Raw genomic sequence first — 20,615 nt, 5'->3', positions numbered from 1 at the left:
CAAGCACTTTGATGCTGTAGGCGCATAGGTTTTGTGTACTTCCAAAATGGGCTGGGACTGGGCAGTCAATTGCTGTACTTTTTGGAGTGTCAGCATGTTCTCGCTGCCTCGTCACCTGTGTAATGTACTTCATGTAGCGCAGGAACAGGCACAGCGCACACTCTGTGTATGATAGCGGGAACAAGGTTTGTGAACGCCCATACCGTATCTATGTCCCGGTGATGACAAAATCATCACCACTATTGCGTGCGTGTATGCGTAAGCAAGTAAGGGCCGGGTGGCACACTACAGCATGAGCTTTGTTGTTCTTCTGCAGCAGGGACATACGTGTATCCTTGGTAAACATACAGTGTGTGAGGTGATAGCTTTGGCCAATGCCCGCACACACATTTGTTTGAGTATATACTCAAGATACAAATGTTTAGATTTTTTACCCAAACCGAATATCTGTCCGTCCTGAACTGAACCACAGTTCTGAAGTGTAATTGTCTAATTTTTATAGGCCGAATAAAATAAAAACAAATAGTTATAGGAACATGCTTAAAACACCAATTTCACCTAACATCTTTTTGTTTTTCGTTCATGTAAAAGAACGTTTTTCTATTCATAAACATTCCTGGAAGCTCATCAGGAAAGCTTTACCAAGTGGAGGCTGCTCAGCATAATTCTGGGAATGTCAATGGACTTTTCATAAAAGCTCCTTTTTCCTAATTGGGAGTTTTCCATAGCAAAGAACTGTACAGGGGAAAACATTTTTCCCAGTGGAGAAAGCCCTTCACCTATACCCCTATCAAGGTTGGGGAGGATCAATTCCCCTTTTCATCCTGGAAGGTAGGTTACTCCATCTTTTGTCTGGAGAACATTTCTGACTATTTACAGAGTGAGAAGTGGTTAGAGAGGGTTTAGGAAGATAGCCAACTTTCTCAGGCTCATGTAAAATATGCTGCTCCAGTACAAGTTTTTTTTAAACTGCATTTGTAAGTTGATCTCAAACCAACAGAAACTATATAGTGGTACCAAACCGAACTTCCAAACAACCCAACCACTCCCAAATTAAGCCGTATTGTTAAGGACAGATTGATCCATAGAGTTCAGAGTCAAGTCAAGTGGATTCTTCCCACTTCCCTTCATCTTTTGGTTTAGTCATCCATCGCCTCCGACTCCTTCCATAGGTCCCAAATTGGATTACATTTCTGTGAGCAAGCCCAAGCATTATAGACTGTCTCTTCAGACTGCACACACTGCTCCATATTCCTCCCACATTGCCTTATTCCTGGTGCATTTGTTACTACACACAGGCTCACCTAATTAGGTCCCAATTTCAGGTCAGCCACGATTTCGGAGTCCCAAAAAGGCGTCTCCAATGTTACTCTACCATCTATCAGGCAGATTTTTTTTTGTAAACAATTACTAGTTTTTGTTATTTTCCCCCAAACGAATGGCCTGAACCAGAACTCAGTTATATGCAAGGTCACAAAAATTATGCGATTCTGCGGCCACAGATTTCTTTTGCATAATTATGGATGTGCTGCATTTGCCACTACTCCATCTACTTTTTTTTTTTTTTTTCTTTTTTTCTTTTGATTTTTGAAAAACATACCCCCCGTGGTGGTGGGGGAGGGATTGGCAATAAACATATTCATACAAACAAATACCATATAAATTTACGGAACAGGAATGCATTGTAGATGAAAGAATTGAAAACCAATTCATATAGGAGTATATACAAAGAGACAATACATGAGCAGGGATATATATTTTTAATTTGCTAACCAATCTTGGAAAGGGGCCCAATTCTTACAGGCAATTAGACGTCGTCTCCTTCCCTTAAACTTTTGTACAGCAGTTTCTAATTTAAACCATGCCAGCATCCTAGCCTGCCAATGAAAAAAAGTAGGGGGCTCAGGATTTATCCAGAGAGAGGTAATACACAGTCTAAACATTGCCATTGCAATAAACAGAAAAGAGTGTACATATCTTGATCTCTCAGAGATCATGGAGTGTTGATAACCAGTAATTACCATTTCAGCGGAGATTTTAATTGAGGGCTGAGTGATCTGTGTAAGAAACCATCCTAGCTAACATCAATGGAAGTTTTAAATCGATGGAGGGTACTCCGAATTTGACCGCCCATTTGTTATTATAATCAAGTAAGTCATCTGGGAGTTGAGACAAAAGAGTTTGGTATAATGTACCAATTTTAACTTTCCTTTTGACTAATTCAAATATCAAAATTTTGTTAAAAAAGGTTTGATTTGCTAAGGATTTTTTATCAAGAAAACTTCTAATTTGTAAGTATTTAAAGAAATGATTGGACTGTAATTGAAATTTGTATTTCAGAAACGAAAAAGAGGCCAACAGGCCAGAGTCAGCAAGGTCTCCTATATCCCTCAGGCCTTGAGAGGCCCAGATGGAGACTACTCCATCTTGAAATATCACTGGAAGTAATCCGGAAGCATTCAGTGGTGTGTAATAATTAAGCTTAGGAATGGAAGAGAGACGACGGACTTTTTGCCAGATCGTAAACAGGGCCCATGCAACCTTGAATCTCGTTTTTTTTAAATAACTTGGCTCAAGGATGCGTGTTAGTATCCCTTTTGTGGCATCACCTAATGCGATTGAATATATTGATGGCGCCAGATGCGGTGATAATTCCACGGTCTTCCCTAATAGTGGAAAGGCGAATTGCTGGATCATAACTGCCCAGTAGTAATAAACTAAATTCGGAACTGACCAGCCCCCACGTTCCTGCGGAAGGCAGGTCCATTTAGCAGCTCGTCTTGGCTTACGGTATGCCCATAAAAACCTTTGGCAGATCCTTTGTGCTTTTATTAAAGTAAAATTAGAAATTAATAATGGAATAGATCTGAATAGATATAAGAATTTTGGGAGAACCAACATTTTAAGAACGTTACGGCGCCCAAATAAAGAAAGATGAAGATGATTCAACCGTTCTAGCTTATTGTGAAGCAGATCAATAACAGGTAAATAATTCAAATCCGAGATCTGATCAACTTCAGCCGAAATCTGAATGCCTAGGTATGTTGCCTGTGTACTGATAGGAACAGAAGATGTTGGCATAGCCGATGTTTGCAGTATTTGTGTTTTTGCGATGTTTAGCTTATAGCCCGAAATTAAGCCAAATTGAGCTGCTAGAGTCTCCAATGCCGGAAAAGAAACAATGATATTGTCTGTTAATACCACTATATCATCGGCATATGCCAATGCCTTATACTCAATACCATGGGCTATAATTGGAGAAATATTTTGAGATTTTTCTATCAAAGAAAGAAAAGGATCAATGAATAAGGCAAAGAGGAGGGGGGAGCAGGCCTTGTGCCTGGTGCCCCTGGTGATGGAAAAATAACTTGATTCAGTCCCTGAGATACGAATTTTGGCTATTGGAGATATATACAGAGTTTGTAAAGCCAGAATGAATTCGGGCGCTATCCCCTTCTAATGCAAGACGGCCCATAGGTACCCCCAGGAGACCCTGTCGAACGCCTTCTCGGCGTCCAGCAGGATCACCCCGAGGGGAGAATTTGTCACCTGGGCCCAATCTAGGAGGGCGATAACCCGCCTAATATGATCGGTCGTATCCCTGCCGGGGATAAACCCGTGCTGATGGATAGAGACTAAGGGGGAAATTATTTGCACAAGACGAAACGCCAAGACCATTGAGTACATTTTACTGTCGGTGTTTATTAATGCTATGGGCCGATATGATGCTGGATTTACATTTCTGTGAGCAACCCCAAGCATTATAGACTGTCTCTTCAGACTGCACACACTGCTCCATATTCCTCCCACATTGCCTTATTCCTGGTGCATTTGTTACTACACACAGGCTCACCTAATTAGGTCCCAATTTCAGGTCAGCCACGATTTCGGAGTCCCAAAAAGGCGTCTCCAATGTTACTCTACCATCTATCAGGCAGATTTTTTTTTGTAAACAATTACTAGTTTTTGTTATTTTCCCCCGAATGAATGGCCTGAACCAGAACTCAGTTATATGCAAGGTCACAAAAATTATGCGATTCTGCGGCCGCAGATTTCTTTTGCATAATTATGGATGTGCTGCATTTGCCACTACTCCATCTACTGCATAATATCTTTTTATAGCTCAAACGGATCTAAACTTACTAAAAACGTGGCAACATGTGTCCATGCGCAGTGGAAGGCCCTCACAAAGGTTAACTGGTCATCTTTCAGTTGCTTATTTCTGTATTTGGTTCTTAACTTGGTACCAATGAGGTGAAAGTTTTGCGCAGACAGCATTACCATGTTAAGAAAAATTCAAAATAATGAAGTAATACCATCCAAAAATGAGCCTCATTACGCCAGATAATTTGCCTTTTCTTGCGAGATAAAAACCTGCAGCATAATTTGGTGCTCCTCTGCAGCGTAATTCTAGTGGCTCTGGTTATACGCCACTGTGATTTGAAACAAGCATTGGCATAGCCAATAGGTCTTGCCTTTGGGACCTTATAAGTGTTTAGCCATGCAACAGTTGATGTTGTTGCACCAAGGATATTGTGCTGGATAACTAATCACTTATAAGGTCCCAAAGGCGAGACCTATTGGCTATGCCAATGCTTGTATTTTTCTCTACTTAAGAAATAGTTATTTTTAAGATGGATTACATCGATATTTTGCATGCCTGTTGCACATAGTGTGCAGTTTTAAAGGAAGTTGCCCACAAAATATCCTGATATTGTAGAAATTCATGGACAGTGACAAATTCCTTTACAAATGGTTTGTTCAGCAGTTCTCGGAATCGTATGACATATTCTGCCTAGGTGTATGCCAGTTCTTCTGAGTATGTGGCACAGAAGGAGACCCCCCTTCCCCGACAGGGTAAAGACATGCATTAAAATACCCTTTGCAGCCCGCGCCTGCAGAATACAGATATTGCCATCTTCGTGAGACACTGTTAAACAAGTCGCCAAATAAACAAGCATTGGCATAGCCAATAGGTCTCGCCTTTGGGACGTTATAAGTGTTTAGTCATGCAACGGGTGATGTTGTTGCACCAAGGATATTGTGCTACATAACTAAATACTTATAAGGTCCCAAAAGCGAGATGTATTGGCTATGCCAATGCTTGTTGCTTAAAGTTGCACTGTTTTTGACTAGTCTGACTGGGATCCTGCTAATCAGGACCCCAGTCTATCTGCTTTTTCCTTTAAATTGTTACAGATGTACCTTGGTACACTCCAGATTGGATACTGGGGTACCCTTATTAGTCCCTAGTATATGGTACCCATGTACCCAGGGCATAGGTACCCAAGAGGCCTCCCATGGGCTGAAGCATGTATTATGCCACCCATGAGAGTCCATGCAAAATGGAACTACAGGTCTGCTATTGCAACCTGTGTAAGCTGGTGCTTCCACCACTTACTTCAGATATCGGTTCACTATATCTATAGGTCACTACACTTAAAAACTTATAAGTCACCCCTGTAGCAGGCATTATCAATCCTGCAGGCAGGGTGCTGGGTTTTTAGTGAGAGGGTGCCCCTGCATGAGCAGAGCCTCGCTGCAGCCTTCGGAGACCATTCTCCCGGGTTGTCTGTGACTCAGCCGAACATATAGGTAGAGGGGGCATTATAACCTCGCTGTAAATGCTATCTCGAAAACGGCTGCATAGAAACATATCGTGTTTGGTATCAAACACCTTGGCATCATAGTGGAGGTATGATTCCATCCTTCTGAAGCGAGCTTCGTGGGGTCACTGGTCTATCCGGTGCCAGCCTTCTCGACCCGGTCAGCACAAAATGGATGCTGCCGACCAGAGACACCTTTCTACCCTCCTGCTGCTGAGCCAAGCTAGAGCAGAGGAGGGCAGCACAATAGGCATCCTATCACAGGGAGGTGTGACCAACTCCCAGACAGGATTTAGTGTATTGGGGCTGGGTGGGTGCACTCTGAGAGTGCATCCACAGGCACCTTAACGCAACTGACCAGTCTGCTGCTCCCAAGCTCCTGCGGACTCTGAAGATTTAAGCAACACAGGAGGTGGGTTTTCGAAGGTCTTTGAGGATGATCTGCCCTCTCAGCAAGATTGAGGCCAGTATCCCTTGTTGGGACTACTTAACTCAAACCCCTGTGCATCTCGTCAATTTGCAGTTGCATATGCTTGTTGGCAATTCCTGCGCTTGTGCATTGGACTTCGTGTAGTCCTGATCCTGAGCAGTATTTTCACCAAAGAACTCTGGCCTCCTTGCACCAAGTGCTCCGTGGGCTGGTACTTTGCAATCTGGCTCGAGGTCCCCTCGCGACTCCTGGTCATTCGGCCTGTGGGTCCTCTTGAGAGTCATGTTGATTTCTCTTGGGCTTCCCTGGTTGCTCCAGATGTGTCATGACTCCCCATTGCTTGGTGGGTCCCCTGGACCTTGCTGGTCCACACCGTAACCTGTTTGACCTTCCTGCGTGAGTTGCTTTTGTCAAGGCTTGTTGGTGCTCCAGCCGGACACCGACCCCTCAGCACTCGACATCCTTTGTGGAACAGCTCGTATCTGGCTCCTGGTTGTCCTCGACATCTCCTGGTTCTCATGGCTGCATAGTCAAGCATCCCTTCTTCGCACCTGAAGCACCTGACATCGGTGGGCATTCGTCTCCCAACCCCTGGTCACTCTAAAGTGACCCAGTCTCTGTCCCCTCTGCTTTCAGGTTCCTTCCTTCTAGAATCCAGGCTTGTATTCCACCGGACCCTTTTCACCTTCACAGCAGCAGTACTTCTTCGCAGCCCTTTATTGAGAACAACGGCGGTTTCCGACATCACTTCAGACCTATGCACTCGGCTCCTTTGGGATAGGTAACTCGGGTACTATGGTATCCATGGGTGGGGTGCTCCCCAACCTCTTATGTTCCAAAGGGTTTCCTCGAAGTCCTCCAAGAAGGGTCCTTAAACTTTAAAAGAGCAACCGCGACTTCCCCATAGAATTGTACGGAGCCCGCTGTCGTGTTAACACACTGCACCCGTCCTCCGTGGGGTCTCTATCTACTCACCTTGGGTGGTTCCTTCTTGTCCCAGCGATTCTACGTGCTCCAGACCTTGTCTTGACCTGAGTCGTGTTTGTTATACCATTATTTTAGTATATGGTTTGGTCTCCCCTGGAGCCCACTGTGTATTGTGCTACTTACAATTGTTCTATTGATCCTGTATTGTGTGCTTTGTGTTCTATCCTCGTGTAGAGGATATCAGAGAGTGTTATATAAATAAATACATATTTTTATATAACTACTGTGTGGTTCTCCTTTCATATAATCAATATAGGAGGTGATATTCTGGGAAAACAAGCTGCTTTATGTTCCTTCAAGATTAAGCCTGAAGGCTGCTCTCCACAGCTACCACCAGGCTAGCTTTCTAAAGGTTATCTTTGACCTCATACATCACAAGGGTCGTTTGGACTGGTGCAAGGTGCCCACTTTTATTAGTGGACCGCATATACCAGGCCAACTACTCACAGGCAGTATCTAATTTCTCAACTGATGGGGCTACTACTGGGGAAACCAACTGGTAGTGGTGAACGAGTGGACACTGCTCGTGTGGTGGAACCCTCCATTCAGGTTAAGTGACAGGCTATGGACGGGAGAGGATACCTTCCCTTCCTCTCCTGGGGAAAAGGCAGATGGGGGACTGCCGGAAACCACTAGACCAGTAAATCATGGGAAGCATCCAAAATGGTAGGCTGAAGGATAACCTTATATAAGGGATTCCTCTGTGGGATGGTGAGAGGCTTGGCAAGGTGTTCAGACAAGGAGGATTTACTATATGGGATATGATTGGTATATCAAAACTAGGCAATTTGTCTACAGCCAATGAGATAGCTAATGATCCCCTCCTGTGTCAGGGATCTTTTCTGCAATTTGTAACTAAAGATAGCAGTGTGGCTCACATTCTGCTATAGATGAGAGTTTTCATTTGGGGAGCGGTATAGATACCAATGTTAGGTCCCTGGACTGAAGAACCAGGTGAAGGCACAGTTCAAGAAATTGATGAGACACATAAACCAGTCATCCACAAAGATTATGGTGACCATGAGAACACATTTCTAATAATGCTGCAAGTCACGACAGCAACTTGGACTTTTAAATGTGTCAGTGCTGGAATGATGTTATGGGGGGAGACACAAGAAAATAAGTCAATACTGCACAGGCGATGTGATATGTTTTGTTTTGATTTGATAGCGAGGGCTTTCCAAGCATGTATATGTTTGTACAGTACCATGCCATGGAGGTCATTGTGGTGTCATGTGATTGATGGTGGAAGGTAGCCACATCGTGCAGCAATGGTATTGTACCTCTTTTATTTTAGAATTGTTTATCCTGTGCCTTTTCCACCATTCACGAGGGTACTCTTTTTTCACCTTTCTCCTCTCCCTCAGACTCAGGGCCTGGAGCCCGATGTGTTTTTCTGCAGGCAGCTGCTTGACAAGACTGGAATCATTGTAGCACCTGGAAGTGACTTTGGACAGGCTGAGGAGACGCACCACATCAGGTAAGGAAGAATTGCCTCTATGCTCTGTGATCCTTTCCTGCTATACTGCTCACACTAACCAGCATCTCTTTTTGTAATGAAAAAGATACTAACTCTGAAAAAACCCCCAATGGAGCAACCAGCCACCCACTCCCAGCAACACAAGCATGGGGACTGGAATTATTTGGTAATGCAAGAACAAATCATGTGGCAGTCTTCACTGAATTCTGAGCAATAAAAAACAAATTATGTAACATATTACACAATTAAATTGAGATGGATTGTGTGGACTTCTTCTGTGGCATTATAATGTAGATGTTGTGGCACTTTAGCAGACATAGGTACAGGGCGACTTTTATGCCAATTCTTTAGAAATTGTTGAAACTTCTTAAGAATTTAGCAATTCCTTAAAAAACACTATAATGCCCTGTACTTAAGTAAAGACTTCTAGAGTATCAACATGTCAACATGTGGCTATTACAGATCAAATTAATAAAAAAAATAAACAGTGGAACCTACAAACACAGAAAAAGGCAAGGACTTATAGAGCCCAACCATTTGCGAAGTATGGACCCCCACTCCCCATATTCCATATAGCTGCCCTGTCTTCGCAAATGCTCAACAGAAAGCCAATCTAACAGTTCTGGATTTAGGGGTTTTCTGAACCGAAAGAAGTCTAGATTCTGCTCTCAGATTGTGGTTTAAGGCGATGGAGTCATTGTCCAGGAGGATTAGAGATTTGCTTTGCTGATGGGGTTTAAAGGTCAATTGATAAGGTGCATGTTGGTCAATCAAAGGAGGTGGACTGGGCTGTAATGAGGAGACAGATTGTATAAATATCTGGACACTAGTTCCAGCAGCAGGCGGGAATTGATAGAGTTTGAATTTGAATCTTGACCATTGGAAACCAGTAGAGAGTTTCCAATGCTTTCATGAAAGTTCAGAGCTAGCCTGGCTGTATGATTTAGTAGTGTTTCCATGTATTAGTACTGTTTTTAGGAGCCCAGAATGGCATACTTTGCAGTAGTCTTTCACTATGGCCCTTGTCAGATTCAGATGGATTGTTTGTAGCAGCCAGAGGATTTCAGAAGCATAGACAATTGTAGGCTATCACTGCTGACTACAATATTGATTTGTGGAACTCCTTTTCTCATAGAGGTGATAGAAAGGGACCAAGGCCTTTAATTCATCCAGAAGAAGTGTTTCCTGGTTCTTCCCACCCCATGCTTTTGTTCATTCAAATGGAGATTAATTGCTTTCACCCAGTGGGATTTCTGGCCTAGGGCGTAATGTACTATTTTGTCACCCAGTGTAATGCAAGAACCAAAGTTGCTGTGCTGTGTTGTGTGAAAGGTGACAGCAGGACAGCACTGTATCTGCTAAGTTACGGAGGTGGTCCTGTCATCCCCCGCACTGCTGCACTTTAGTCTGCCTTGTGTCATGCACACACCCTTGCACCATTGTAGGGTTCCTTTTCATGTTATGTGCCTGTAACTGACATTATTTAAATAAACCTGTTATATAGAGCCAGGGTCCTGCCTTCTCTCTGCACCAAGAATGGTACTGTGAGTCATAAATCATAATATCCTCTGTCTCTCTTCCTAGGATAACGCTCTTTGAGCCCCTGGAGAAGCTGAAGATGGTTCTGACTTCCATCAAGGACTTTCACAAGACGTTCCTCCAGGAGTATTCCTAAAAGCACAGTGGACAGGAAGATACTGCAGTTGTGCCCCACTGCGTGCCCAGATGTCCATCAATTCATTATCGTAATCAAAATCAGAACTCTGAGTATTTCAAGCTCATGAATTGAACTGAACTTTAAATATAGATTTTGGAGTCATTGTGTTGGTCCAGATTAAAAATGGCATTACTAGAGGAAAAACAGATAGGTTTGAAATCAAAAGAAGGATTGCAACAACCATGACACAGTAGCCTAATAAAGCAAGGATCCCTATCTGTGCAATGTTGTGTCTGTCTGTGCTTCACTGCTCTACTTCTTCCATCTCTCAACTACTCTCCAGTGAAGGTTCTGGTGATGGATTCTTGAGTGAGGGTTCCGGTGAGGGACTTTCGAGTGACAGTTCTGGTGAGGGACTCTCAAGTGAGGGTTCTGGTAAGAGACTCTTGAATAAGAGTTCTGGTGAGAGACACTCGAATGAGTGTTCTGGTGAGAAGAGACTCTTGAGTGAGGGTTCTGGTGAGGGACTCTCGAGTGAGGGTTCTGGTTAGGGACCCCACAAGTGATTGGCTGCTGGTGCTTATTTGTGGATTTGTTCAACTTCACATGGGTTATATTAGGAATTCCATGCACTGTGTTTGATTCTTTACCAAAGAGTGATGTGTAGATAAGGGGCCCGATTCACAGAACTAACTTAAGACAAAATCCTAAACTTACTACCATTTTGGTTTTCACAGAAGGCACTTACTCATTTTGGTAATCACAGAAGGCACTTACTCATTTCGGTATTCACAGAAGTTAGGAGTCCTAACTTTAGGACTCCTAAATGCCTTCTGTGAATACCGAAAGTCTTAAAATTAGGATTTTTCTCAGTTTAGTAGTAGTATAGTTAGGACTCCTAACTTTAGGACTCCTAAATGCCTTCTGTGAATACCGAAAGTCTTAAAATTAGGATTTTTCTCAATTTAGTAGTCCTAAGTCTAAATTTAGGACTACTAAATTGAGAAAAATCCTAATTTTAAGACTTTCGGTCTTCACAGAAGGCATTTAGGAGTCCTAAAGTTAGGAGTCCTAACTATACTACTACTAAACTGAGAAAAATCCTAATTTTAAGGCTTTCGGTATTCACAGAAGGCATTTAGGAGTCCTAAAGTTAGGAGTCCTAAATTTAGGACTACTAAATTGAGAAAAATCCTAATTTTAAGACTTTCGGTATTCACAGAAGGCATTTAGGAGTTCTAAAGTTAGGAGTCCTAACTATACTACTACTAAACTGAGAAAAATCCTAATTTTAAGGCTTTCGGTATTCACAGAAGGCATTTAGGAGTCCTAAAGTTAGGAGTCCTAAACTTAGGACTACTAAATTGAGAAAAATCCTAATTTTAAGACTTTCGGTATTCACAGAAGGCATTTAGGAGTCCTAAAGTTAGGAGTCCTAACTATACTACTACTAAACTGAGAAAAATCCTAATTTTAAGGCTTTCGGTATTCACAGAAGGCATTTAGGAGTCCTAAAGTTAGGAGTCCTAAACTTAGGACTACTAAATTGAGAAAAATCCTAATTTTAAGACTTTCGGTATTCACAGAAGGCATTTAGGAGTCCTAAAGTTAGGAGTCCTAACTATACTACTACTAAACTGAGAAAAATCCTAATTTTAAGGCTTTCGGTATTCACAGAAGGCATTTAGGAGTCCTAAAGTTAGGAGTCCTAAACTTAGGACTACTAAATTGAGAAAAATCCTAATTTTAAGACTTTCGGTATTCACAGAAGGCATTTAGGAGTCCTAAAGTTAGGAGTCCTAACTATAATACTACTAAACTGAGAAAAATCCTAATTTTAAGGCTTTCGGTATTCACAGAAGGCATTTAGGAGTCCTAAAGTTAGGAGTCCTAAATTTAGGACTACTAAATTGAGAAAAATCCTAATTTTAGGACTTTCGGTATTCACAGAAGGCATTTAGGAGTCCTAAAGTTAGGAGTCCTAACTATACTACTACTAAACTGAGAAAAATCCTAATTTTAAGACTTTCGGTATTCACAAATGGCATTTAGGAGTCCTAAAGTTAGGACTCCTAACTTCTGTGAATACCGAAATGAGTAAGTGCCTTCTGTGAATACCAAAATGGTAGTAAGTTTAGGATTTTGTCTTAAGTTAGTTCTGTGAATCGGGCCCAATGAGTTTATGTAGCACCAACATCCTTTCATAGGTGTCTCCAACCAGTCGATCCCGAGCTCCCAGGGGCTCACAGAAACTTTCAGATTGGCTCCCAGCCTTGAGTCCATTTTTAACTAATAACTGCAATAAATGAGTGTTGTGTTTTCCTTTTAAAGTTAAGGAAAGTCTGTGTATATTTTACATTATTATCAGGCTGCAGGTGTGGAGCGTGATAACGAGCAGTGCTCCACTCAGATTTATGACTCATGTGAGTCACAGAGGTTCAGAACTGAGGCACTGAGGTATTTAACTTTCAAATAAAGTAGTTTTCAACTCAATATTGGAGCATGAGCACAACATATTTCAGTATGCTTTTAAATGAGAGAAAATTAAACTGAGGAGTTAACTCAATGATTAAGTTAACTCTTCATTTTAATTTTCTCCCTTCACGTTTACAAACAGCAGGGATTTTTTTTTTATTGTTCCCTCTGTTTATGGCACTTGTTTTGTCCTGCCTGACGCTGGCTCTTTAACGCGCTGCCTTGCGTCGCCTTGGGCCTCCTCACTCTTGTTCCGATTTCCTGACTTTGTATCTGTCGTCTTAGGGCCTACCACTTAACGTTTGTTTTGCCTGGCGCTTGCTGTGCATCCCGATGTCATCTGTGGATGGCAGTTTGCCTGATTTGGCCTGGCCTTGCCTGATTCTTACGCTTGCCTGGCGCACTCCGACGCAACGTAGGTGCCATTTTGTTTGTCTGCCTGACTTTGCCTGGAGGCTGCCTAATTCTTACGTTTGCCTGGCGCATTCCGACGCAACGTAGGTGCAATTTTGTTTTTCTGCCTGACTTTGCCTGGATGCCTTTGGCCTGACGCTGCCTTGCCTTTGGTTGTGTCAGTCTCATGCAACGTAGGTGCCATTTTGTTTCTCTGCCTCACTTTGCCTGGAGGCCTTTGCCTGACCTTTCCTAGAGGCCTGTCGGAGCAGGCCTATTCCTTCATGGTTGGCGCTGAGGTGCACAGCTTTTATTTTCTACTCTTACACCGAGGCTGATGTGAACAGCTATATTATCATTTTCTTTACTGGTTTTACTCTGTTTTTCACAAAGTACGTCGGGTTCACACAACGTAGTTACCACCTCAATTTTGTGCTTGGATTTGCCTGGAGGCCTGTCATCTGACCTTGCCTGGAAGCTAATTGGAACAAGCTTATTTCTTCATGGTCAGCGCTAATGGACACAGCTTTTATTTATTACTTCTACACCCGCGCTGATGCGCTCAGCTTTTCTACATAACTATTATCTCTGCGCTGATGCGCACAGCTGCAATTCATTGTGATAATTTTTCTTATGGTGCACACAGTTATCAACGCTGATGCACACAGCTTTTCATCATCACTTTTACTCCTGCGCTGGTGTGCACAGCTGTAATTCATTTTGATTACTTTTCTGTTGTTGCACACAGCTGTCTTATTATACAACTTTATTGCAAGATTTAGATGGTAGTTCGCTGATACACACAGCTGTTTTCTTAACTTTTGCAGTACTCTTTTTCTACGTAAATTCTACTGAGTATTTTTGACTTTATTAAGAGATTCCCAATTGTTTATGTTTGTGCAAAAATCTCTCATTAATTGTAAACATGCAAAATGTCACTGCTGCTCCATTATTTCAAGCTGCATCTGGTGATCCTTTAATTCCATGGCTCAAATAGAAAAAAGTGTTTGCTAATTATTCCAGGGTCTGTGGCACTTCTTTAAGTGCGGAAAGGAAAGTCTCTTTGTTTATGCATTGTCTAGATTTGGAGGGTCAGGAAGTCTTTGAACATCTCCCTGATCTTCCGGACAGTGAAGCTGCTGTTTTAAATGAATATGAGATATGTGTGAGAAAAATGGACATACATTACCTGCCCAAAGTAAGTATGGTTCTTGATCGTTATCATTTTGGGAAGAGAATGCAAATACAAGAGAAAACTGTGGAGCAATGTATAACCATTTTGAGAAAATTACTTTCCACTTGTTGTTTTGGTGCAACCTTGGAGGAGAGGTTTTGGGATCAACTTATGCTTGGATGTTTTATTGATAAGGCCAAGGACAGTTTGTGGCAAAAAGATAACCCCTCCTTAAAAGAGGTTATCACTATCTTAAAGTTACATGAGCATTCCATAGCTTGTATCGACACCATTAGAAAGGAGTGCTAAAAAAACGGTGCTGTTGAGAAAAAGGAAAAAGATGTGGTCAAAGAGGTTAGTATCAAACCTCCCTCTAAGAGTGGTTCTGATAGGCCTCCGGTGTCAGCCAAACCTTCTAAGATCTTTTCACCTTCTAGTAACACTTTGTTTCAAGGTAAATGTTTTAGGAGTGGTAATCCTGGACACATGGTCAACTTTAAAGTGTGTCCTGGGTGGAAGGTCTCCTGTTCCAATTGTGGCAAGAAAGGTCACTTTTCACATTGCTGTAGATCTAAAAGGGAGCAGAACAAAGTTTGGGAAGTTGATATTTACGAGCAAGATGGTGAGGTTGTTGAGATTTGTCAAGTTCTTGATTCAAGGAATGAGGGGCCGTTTGAGAATGTATTCATAAATGATCAGTCTGTAAAAATGTGATTTGACTCTGGTGCCAAAATCACACTCATTCCCAAGAGTTTTTATGATGAACAACTATTGAATAAGGTCAAATTAGTCAAGCCAGAACTCAAACACAGAGGTTACGGAGGGGAAATTATTGATCTCTTGGGGTATTTATGGGGCACCCTTGAATTCAAAGGCAGGATTGTTCCTGGAAAAATGTATATCTTTATGAGAGGGTACTCTTTGATTAGTTGGTTTCACCAATGGGATCTTTATGTGTACCTAGACCCCAATCAAACACCCTCAGTGTGTTTGAAAGAAATGCCAGCTGTTAAAGCTGTAAATGATGGGGCTGATATCTGGATTGCAAAATATTAAGACATTTTCAACAATGAATAAGGTTGCCTCAAGAACTATGTTCACCACATAAAAATTGAAACAGGTGCTGGACCCAAAGTAGCAAAGGTATGGGGTGTTCCCTTATTAGGGAAAAATAGCATGAAGAATGAATTAGATAATTGTGAGAAGTTGGCCTGGTATATGATGCTCACTAGTTAAAGTGATCACCTTGTACCATGCCAAGCAACCCTTATGGTGTGGTTGTAAGTCAACCTTTTCGGACTAGCTGCCCTAGTGGTAGCGTAGGCTAAGCAGTCTTTGAGGCTAAACTCGTGATGCGTGTTAAGCCAGCTGTTTTACCAAATGCAACCCCCTTTTATACCAATGAAAGGACACCACACAGATATATATTCAAAATATATATGTATTTATTTCTCAAAGTAACCCCTAGTCTCTTTATGAGCACAGGAGCACAAATCGTCAAACAAGATTATCACAGAATACACAGAAGTTGCACTTTATATGGATAGGCCCTGGTGGCCACTCGAACCATATACTAAAATAGTGGTATAAGTACCACGAACAGAAAAGGGAAAAGGCCTAGGGCCTCTAGAATCGCTGGGCCTACAAGGAGCTAACGTCAGTTAGTGACCAGGAGGTCCACGGGTGGCGTGTGCAGAGCAAATAGTCACACGCGTGCTCCCATAGGTTTCAATGGGTGCGTAAAAAGTACAAAGTTACTGCAAAGGGGATCTTCCGGGTTGACTAGGAACTTAAGATTTGGAACACAGGCACTAGAGATGTATTACTACACTTGGGCACCGGAGTACCAGCTTTACCTCACCCACAGGAAGCGGGTGCATAGGCCTCAAAGTGCGTCGGGTTTCTTCTATCTGTTCCGTTGAGCCTGGGACAAAGATGCTGCAGGCGGTCGGTCCGGGAGAGATGCGGTGGATCCAAGGGTGGATCGGAGTTGCAGAAGACCTGAAAGCAGAGGGGACAGTGTTCACAGTCACTAGCCAGTGACCGGCGTGGCACCAGGTAGGTACCAGGCGATGTCGGGTGCAAACAGGTGATGAGGGGTAGCTTGTCTCCGCAGCCACGTGGTCCCTGAAAGTCGACGACGTCCAGGAGTCGGCTCACGAGCTGTCCCACGCAGGCTCTCGCTGTCGGCGGTGTCGGCGACTTGGTCGAAGCAAACAAGCCTTGGCAAAAGCAATTGTAGGAGGATTCGGAAATCAGCTGTTGGTTCTGACCAGCAAGGTCAGAGGGATTGCTCCTTTGGAGAGGAGCAAGGGCCAGTCTGGAGCAACCAGACCAGCGGTGTTTTTCGTAGAGTTCGTCGCCAAGATGGCCACTAGCCAGCGGGCCAGCAACCGGTTAGGCGCGTCGAGTGGCAAAATGCAGAAGGGCCCCACGCAGATCGTGGAGATGCTGGAGGGCTCACCTTTGGTGCAAATGCTGCTCGAGAGTTGGGCTTCTCAGATCCCAAAGCACAACTTGGAGGGAGCCTCGGTTGTTGCACTTGTCAGCTTGTCGTAGTCGATCCAAGATGGCTGGCTCCACGTGTCTCGGTGCCTCCACGGGTCTCCTCTTTTCAGGGACTGTGGAGCGGGCGGTGAGAGGTCTGGAGGTCCAGGTCTTGTCAGTCTCTGGGCTCGGGCTCCGGCGGGAGGCGGCGGAAAAGCAGACGTTGATTCGCTGGATGGTGCTTGCGTTAGCAAGGTGGTCACTCCCTGACCACAGGGGAGATTGGCTTCAGTCCTCTGTGCAGCAGAGCGTCGAAGTTCCCGTCTTCTTCTTAGTGTTAAGTTGATTCCAGGATGTCTGAAGTCTTAGGACACAGCTCCTACCTTTAAGCGGATTCTAGGGGCCGGACTACCTGCTAGGTCCCTCCCTATGGGTGGGACCAGGAAGGGGGGTGGTTACACCCCCAATCCTTTGTCCAGCTCGCCCCAGGCCCGGGACTGGTGTGCCCCAGGACCGGTTTGAACTGGCATATGCACCGAGGCTCCTTGTGAGCCACAGGCATGTCTGGTTTCTTTCAAGCCCTACCTGACCAATACACAAAATCCTGTCTGGGGTGGTGCACGCACCTCCCCTGGCAGGAAACCCTTTGTCCACACCTCCCAAGCTGGAAGGACTCCCAGCAGCAGGAGGGCAGACTTGTGTCTGTGGTGGCAGCATCCATTTTGTGGAGCTGAGGCTATGTCTGATTTTACCCGGGTTTCAGGTACTGTACATGTCGTGTCCCTCTAGAAGGGTGGAATGCTAACCCCGTCGCCAGAATTGGCGAGGGGTTAGTATTCCAATTCGTATGACACCTTACTCGACATGTTTTGATAAAGCCAAACCAAAGATAGCATTTAACCGCGAGGTTCATAATGCACTTAAGAGTATATGGTATGACGATATCTGGAAACAGTAGAAGGAAGTTGTTCCGACCACTGCAGACAGGCTCAGCTCATGCCAGAGCACCATCTCACATGGAACCAAGCACTCTGCCTTCATGATTGTTAAGGCCTGCCATAGGAGTGACTTATAGGTTACCAGGTGTCCCATTTAAGGTTAGGTATAGGTATACTACACCTAAGTAAGAGGTGATTACACCAACTTACCCCAGCTGAGTGATCAGCCAGTTGTGTCAAATTGTTAGGCCAAGCCTGGGGTGGCATAATACATGCTTCAGCCCTTGGCAGGCCTTGGGTACACCAATGCCCTGGGTACCTAGTGTACACTGGTACAGGGGCTGACAGGGTGATCCACTTCCAATTGGTTATGCACCTAAGGTGCATAGTTTTAATTTAGTAGAGAGAACAGCAGGCTGGGGGTCTGATTGGCAGGCCCACAGCCTCAATATGTCAAAAACCAGTGAAGCAAAAAGCAAAAATTTGGGGTGACCATAGGATAGCAGACCCTACTCTCCTACACAACCCCCCCCCCAAACGCTGGGACATTAAACTAGCCTTGACCAGTCTCGTCTTCATGTCCTAAGTGGAAGTACCTGGAGAGACCATCTGCATTCCCATGGTCAGTACCTGGCCGGTGCTCCACTGTAAAGTCCATCCCCTGTAGGGAAATGGACCACCTAAGCAGTTTGGGGTTTTCACCCTTCATCTGATTTAGCCACAAGAGGGGCTTATGGTCGGTCTGAATCTTGAAGTGAGTGCCAAACAAGTATGGCCTCAGCTTCTTCAGGGCCCACACCACAGCAAAGGCCTCCCTCTCAATAGCTGACCAATTCTTCTCTCTGGGGGTCAACCTTCTGCTAATAAAAGCAATGGGTTGGTCTTGACCATCTACATTAAGTTGTGACAGCACAGCTCCCACACCCAACTCAGAAGCATCTGTTTGGACAATAAACTCTTTGGAGTAGTCAGGACTTTTCAGGATAGGTGCAGAGCACATGGCCTCCTTCAGGTCATCAAATGCCTTTTGACAGCTTACTGTCCACTGAACCTTTTTGGGCATCTTCTTGGATGTCAGATCATTAAGAGGAGTCACAATGGACCCATAGTTCTTAACAAACTTCCTGTAGTACCCAGTCAAGCCCAAGAAAGCTCGAACTTGAGTCTGGGTGGTTGGAGGGGACCAGTCCTTGATGGATTGTATCTTACTCTCCAGTGGTTGAACTTGGCCTCCACCTACAAGGTGGCCCAAATATACAACCTTACTCTGCCCTATCTGGCACTTTGTAGCCTTGATAGTGAGGCCTGCCCTTTGCAGAGCCTCAAGAGCCTTCTTCAGGTGGATCAGGTGATCCTCCCAGGTGGAGCTAAAGACAGCAATGTCATCAAGATATGCTGCGCAAAAGTCATCCAACCCAGTAAGGACTTGGTTCACCAGCCTTTGGAAGGTGGCAGGTGCATTCTTCAGACCAAAGGGCATCACCACAAACTGGTAGTGCCCACCTGGGGTTGAGAATGCTGTTTTGGCCTTAGACTCCTCAGCTAATCTGATTTGCCAATAGCCAGCTGTTAAGTCAAATGTGCTCAAAAACTTTGCAGAAGCTAGTTTGTCTATGAGCTCATCTGCCCTTGGAATAGGGTGTGCATCTGTCCTGGTGACAGCATTGAGTCCTCTGTAATCCACACAGAACCTCATCTCTCTCTTGCCATCTTTGGTGTGAGGTTTGGGGACCAGAACCACTGGGCTAGCCCAGGGGCTCTCTGAGGGTTCAATGACACCTAATTCCAGCATTTTATGTACCTCAGCCTTTATACAGTCCCTGACGTGGTCAGGTTGTCTGTAAAGCTTGTTCTTTACAGGCAGACTGTCACCAGTGTCCACCACATGGGTACACCAGTCAGTTTGACTAGGTATCAAGGAAAACCTATGTGAAAATGATTGTAGAACCTGTCTACATTCAGTCTGCTGATGGGCAGTGAGGTTGCCTCCAAGGGTCACTCCTTCAACTGAGCCATCTTCAGGGTTCTGAGACAACAGGTCTGGGAGAGGGTCACTCTCTTCCTCCTGTCCCTCATCTGTAGCCATGAGCAAGCCCATGTCTGCCCTGTCAACATATGCTTTAAGCCTGTTAACATGGAGTACCCTGTGGGGACTCCTGGGAGTTCCTAGGTCGACCAAGTAGGTGACCTCTCCCTTCTTTTCCAGGATTGTATGGGGTCCAGACCATTTGTCTTGGAGTGCTGCTGGGGCCACTGGCTCCAACACCCATACCTTCTGTCCTGGCTGAAACTCAACCAAGACAGCCTTTTGGTCATGCCAAGCTTTCTGTAAGGCCTGGCTTGCCTCAAGGTTTTTGGATGCCTTCTCCATATACTCAGCCATCCTGGAGCGGAGACCAAGTACATAGTCCACTATGTCTAGCTTAGGCTTTTTGAGAGGTAACTCCCATCCTTCCTTCACCAAACACAGTGGGCCTCTCACAGGGTGCCCAAACAACAATTCAAAGGGGCTGTAGCCAACTCCTTTTTGTGGGACCTCTCTGTAAGCAAACAGAAGGCAGGGTAGAAGGATGTCCCATCTTCGCCTGAGCTTTTCAGGTAATCCTTTGATCATAACCTTTAGGGTCTTGTTGAATCTCTCAACAAGCCCATTGCCTTGTGGGTGATAAGGGGTGGTGAACTTGTAGTTGACACCACATTCCTTCCACATAGCTGTCAAGTATCCCGACATAAAGTTGGTACCTCTGTCAGATACTACCTCCTTAGGAAACCCCACTCTGGAGAATACTCCCAGCAGGGCCCTGGCCACAACAGGTGCTGTAGTGGTCCTAAGGGGAATTGCCTCTGGATACCTGGTGGCATGATCCACTACCACCAGTATAAATCTGTGCCCAGATGCAGTGGGAGGATCCATGGGACCCACTATGTCTATTCCCACTCTTTCAAAGGGGACCCCCACCACAGGTAGTGGTATTAGGGGGGCCTTTG

General features: G+C 44.3%; 1 protein-coding gene across 5 annotated transcripts in view; it reads left to right on the top strand.

Moving 5' to 3' along the window:
- Window positions 1–10,438, top strand: part of LOC146830404 (alanine aminotransferase 2-like) — a 250,388-nt gene extending 239,950 nt beyond the window's left edge. For all 5 annotated transcript variants that reach the window (XM_085604581.1, XM_085604578.1, XM_085604577.1 and 2 more), the window contains 2 exons: window positions 8,391–8,503; window positions 10,088–10,438. In XM_085604581.1, the coding sequence (XP_085460707.1) occupies window positions 8,391–8,503; window positions 10,088–10,178 (204 nt within the window). In that variant the 3' untranslated portion in view covers window positions 10,179–10,438. The remainder of the gene's footprint in view (window positions 1–8,390; window positions 8,504–10,087) is intronic.
- Window positions 10,439–20,615: the final 10,177 nt, after the last annotated feature.

Source organism: Triturus cristatus, chromosome 5_1 (assembly GCF_964204655.1).
Source record: "Triturus cristatus chromosome 5_1, aTriCri1.1, whole genome shotgun sequence".
NCBI classification, from domain to species: domain Eukaryota; kingdom Metazoa; phylum Chordata; class Amphibia; order Caudata; family Salamandridae; genus Triturus; species Triturus cristatus.
This window is presented reverse-complemented; position numbering and strand designations above follow the sequence as displayed.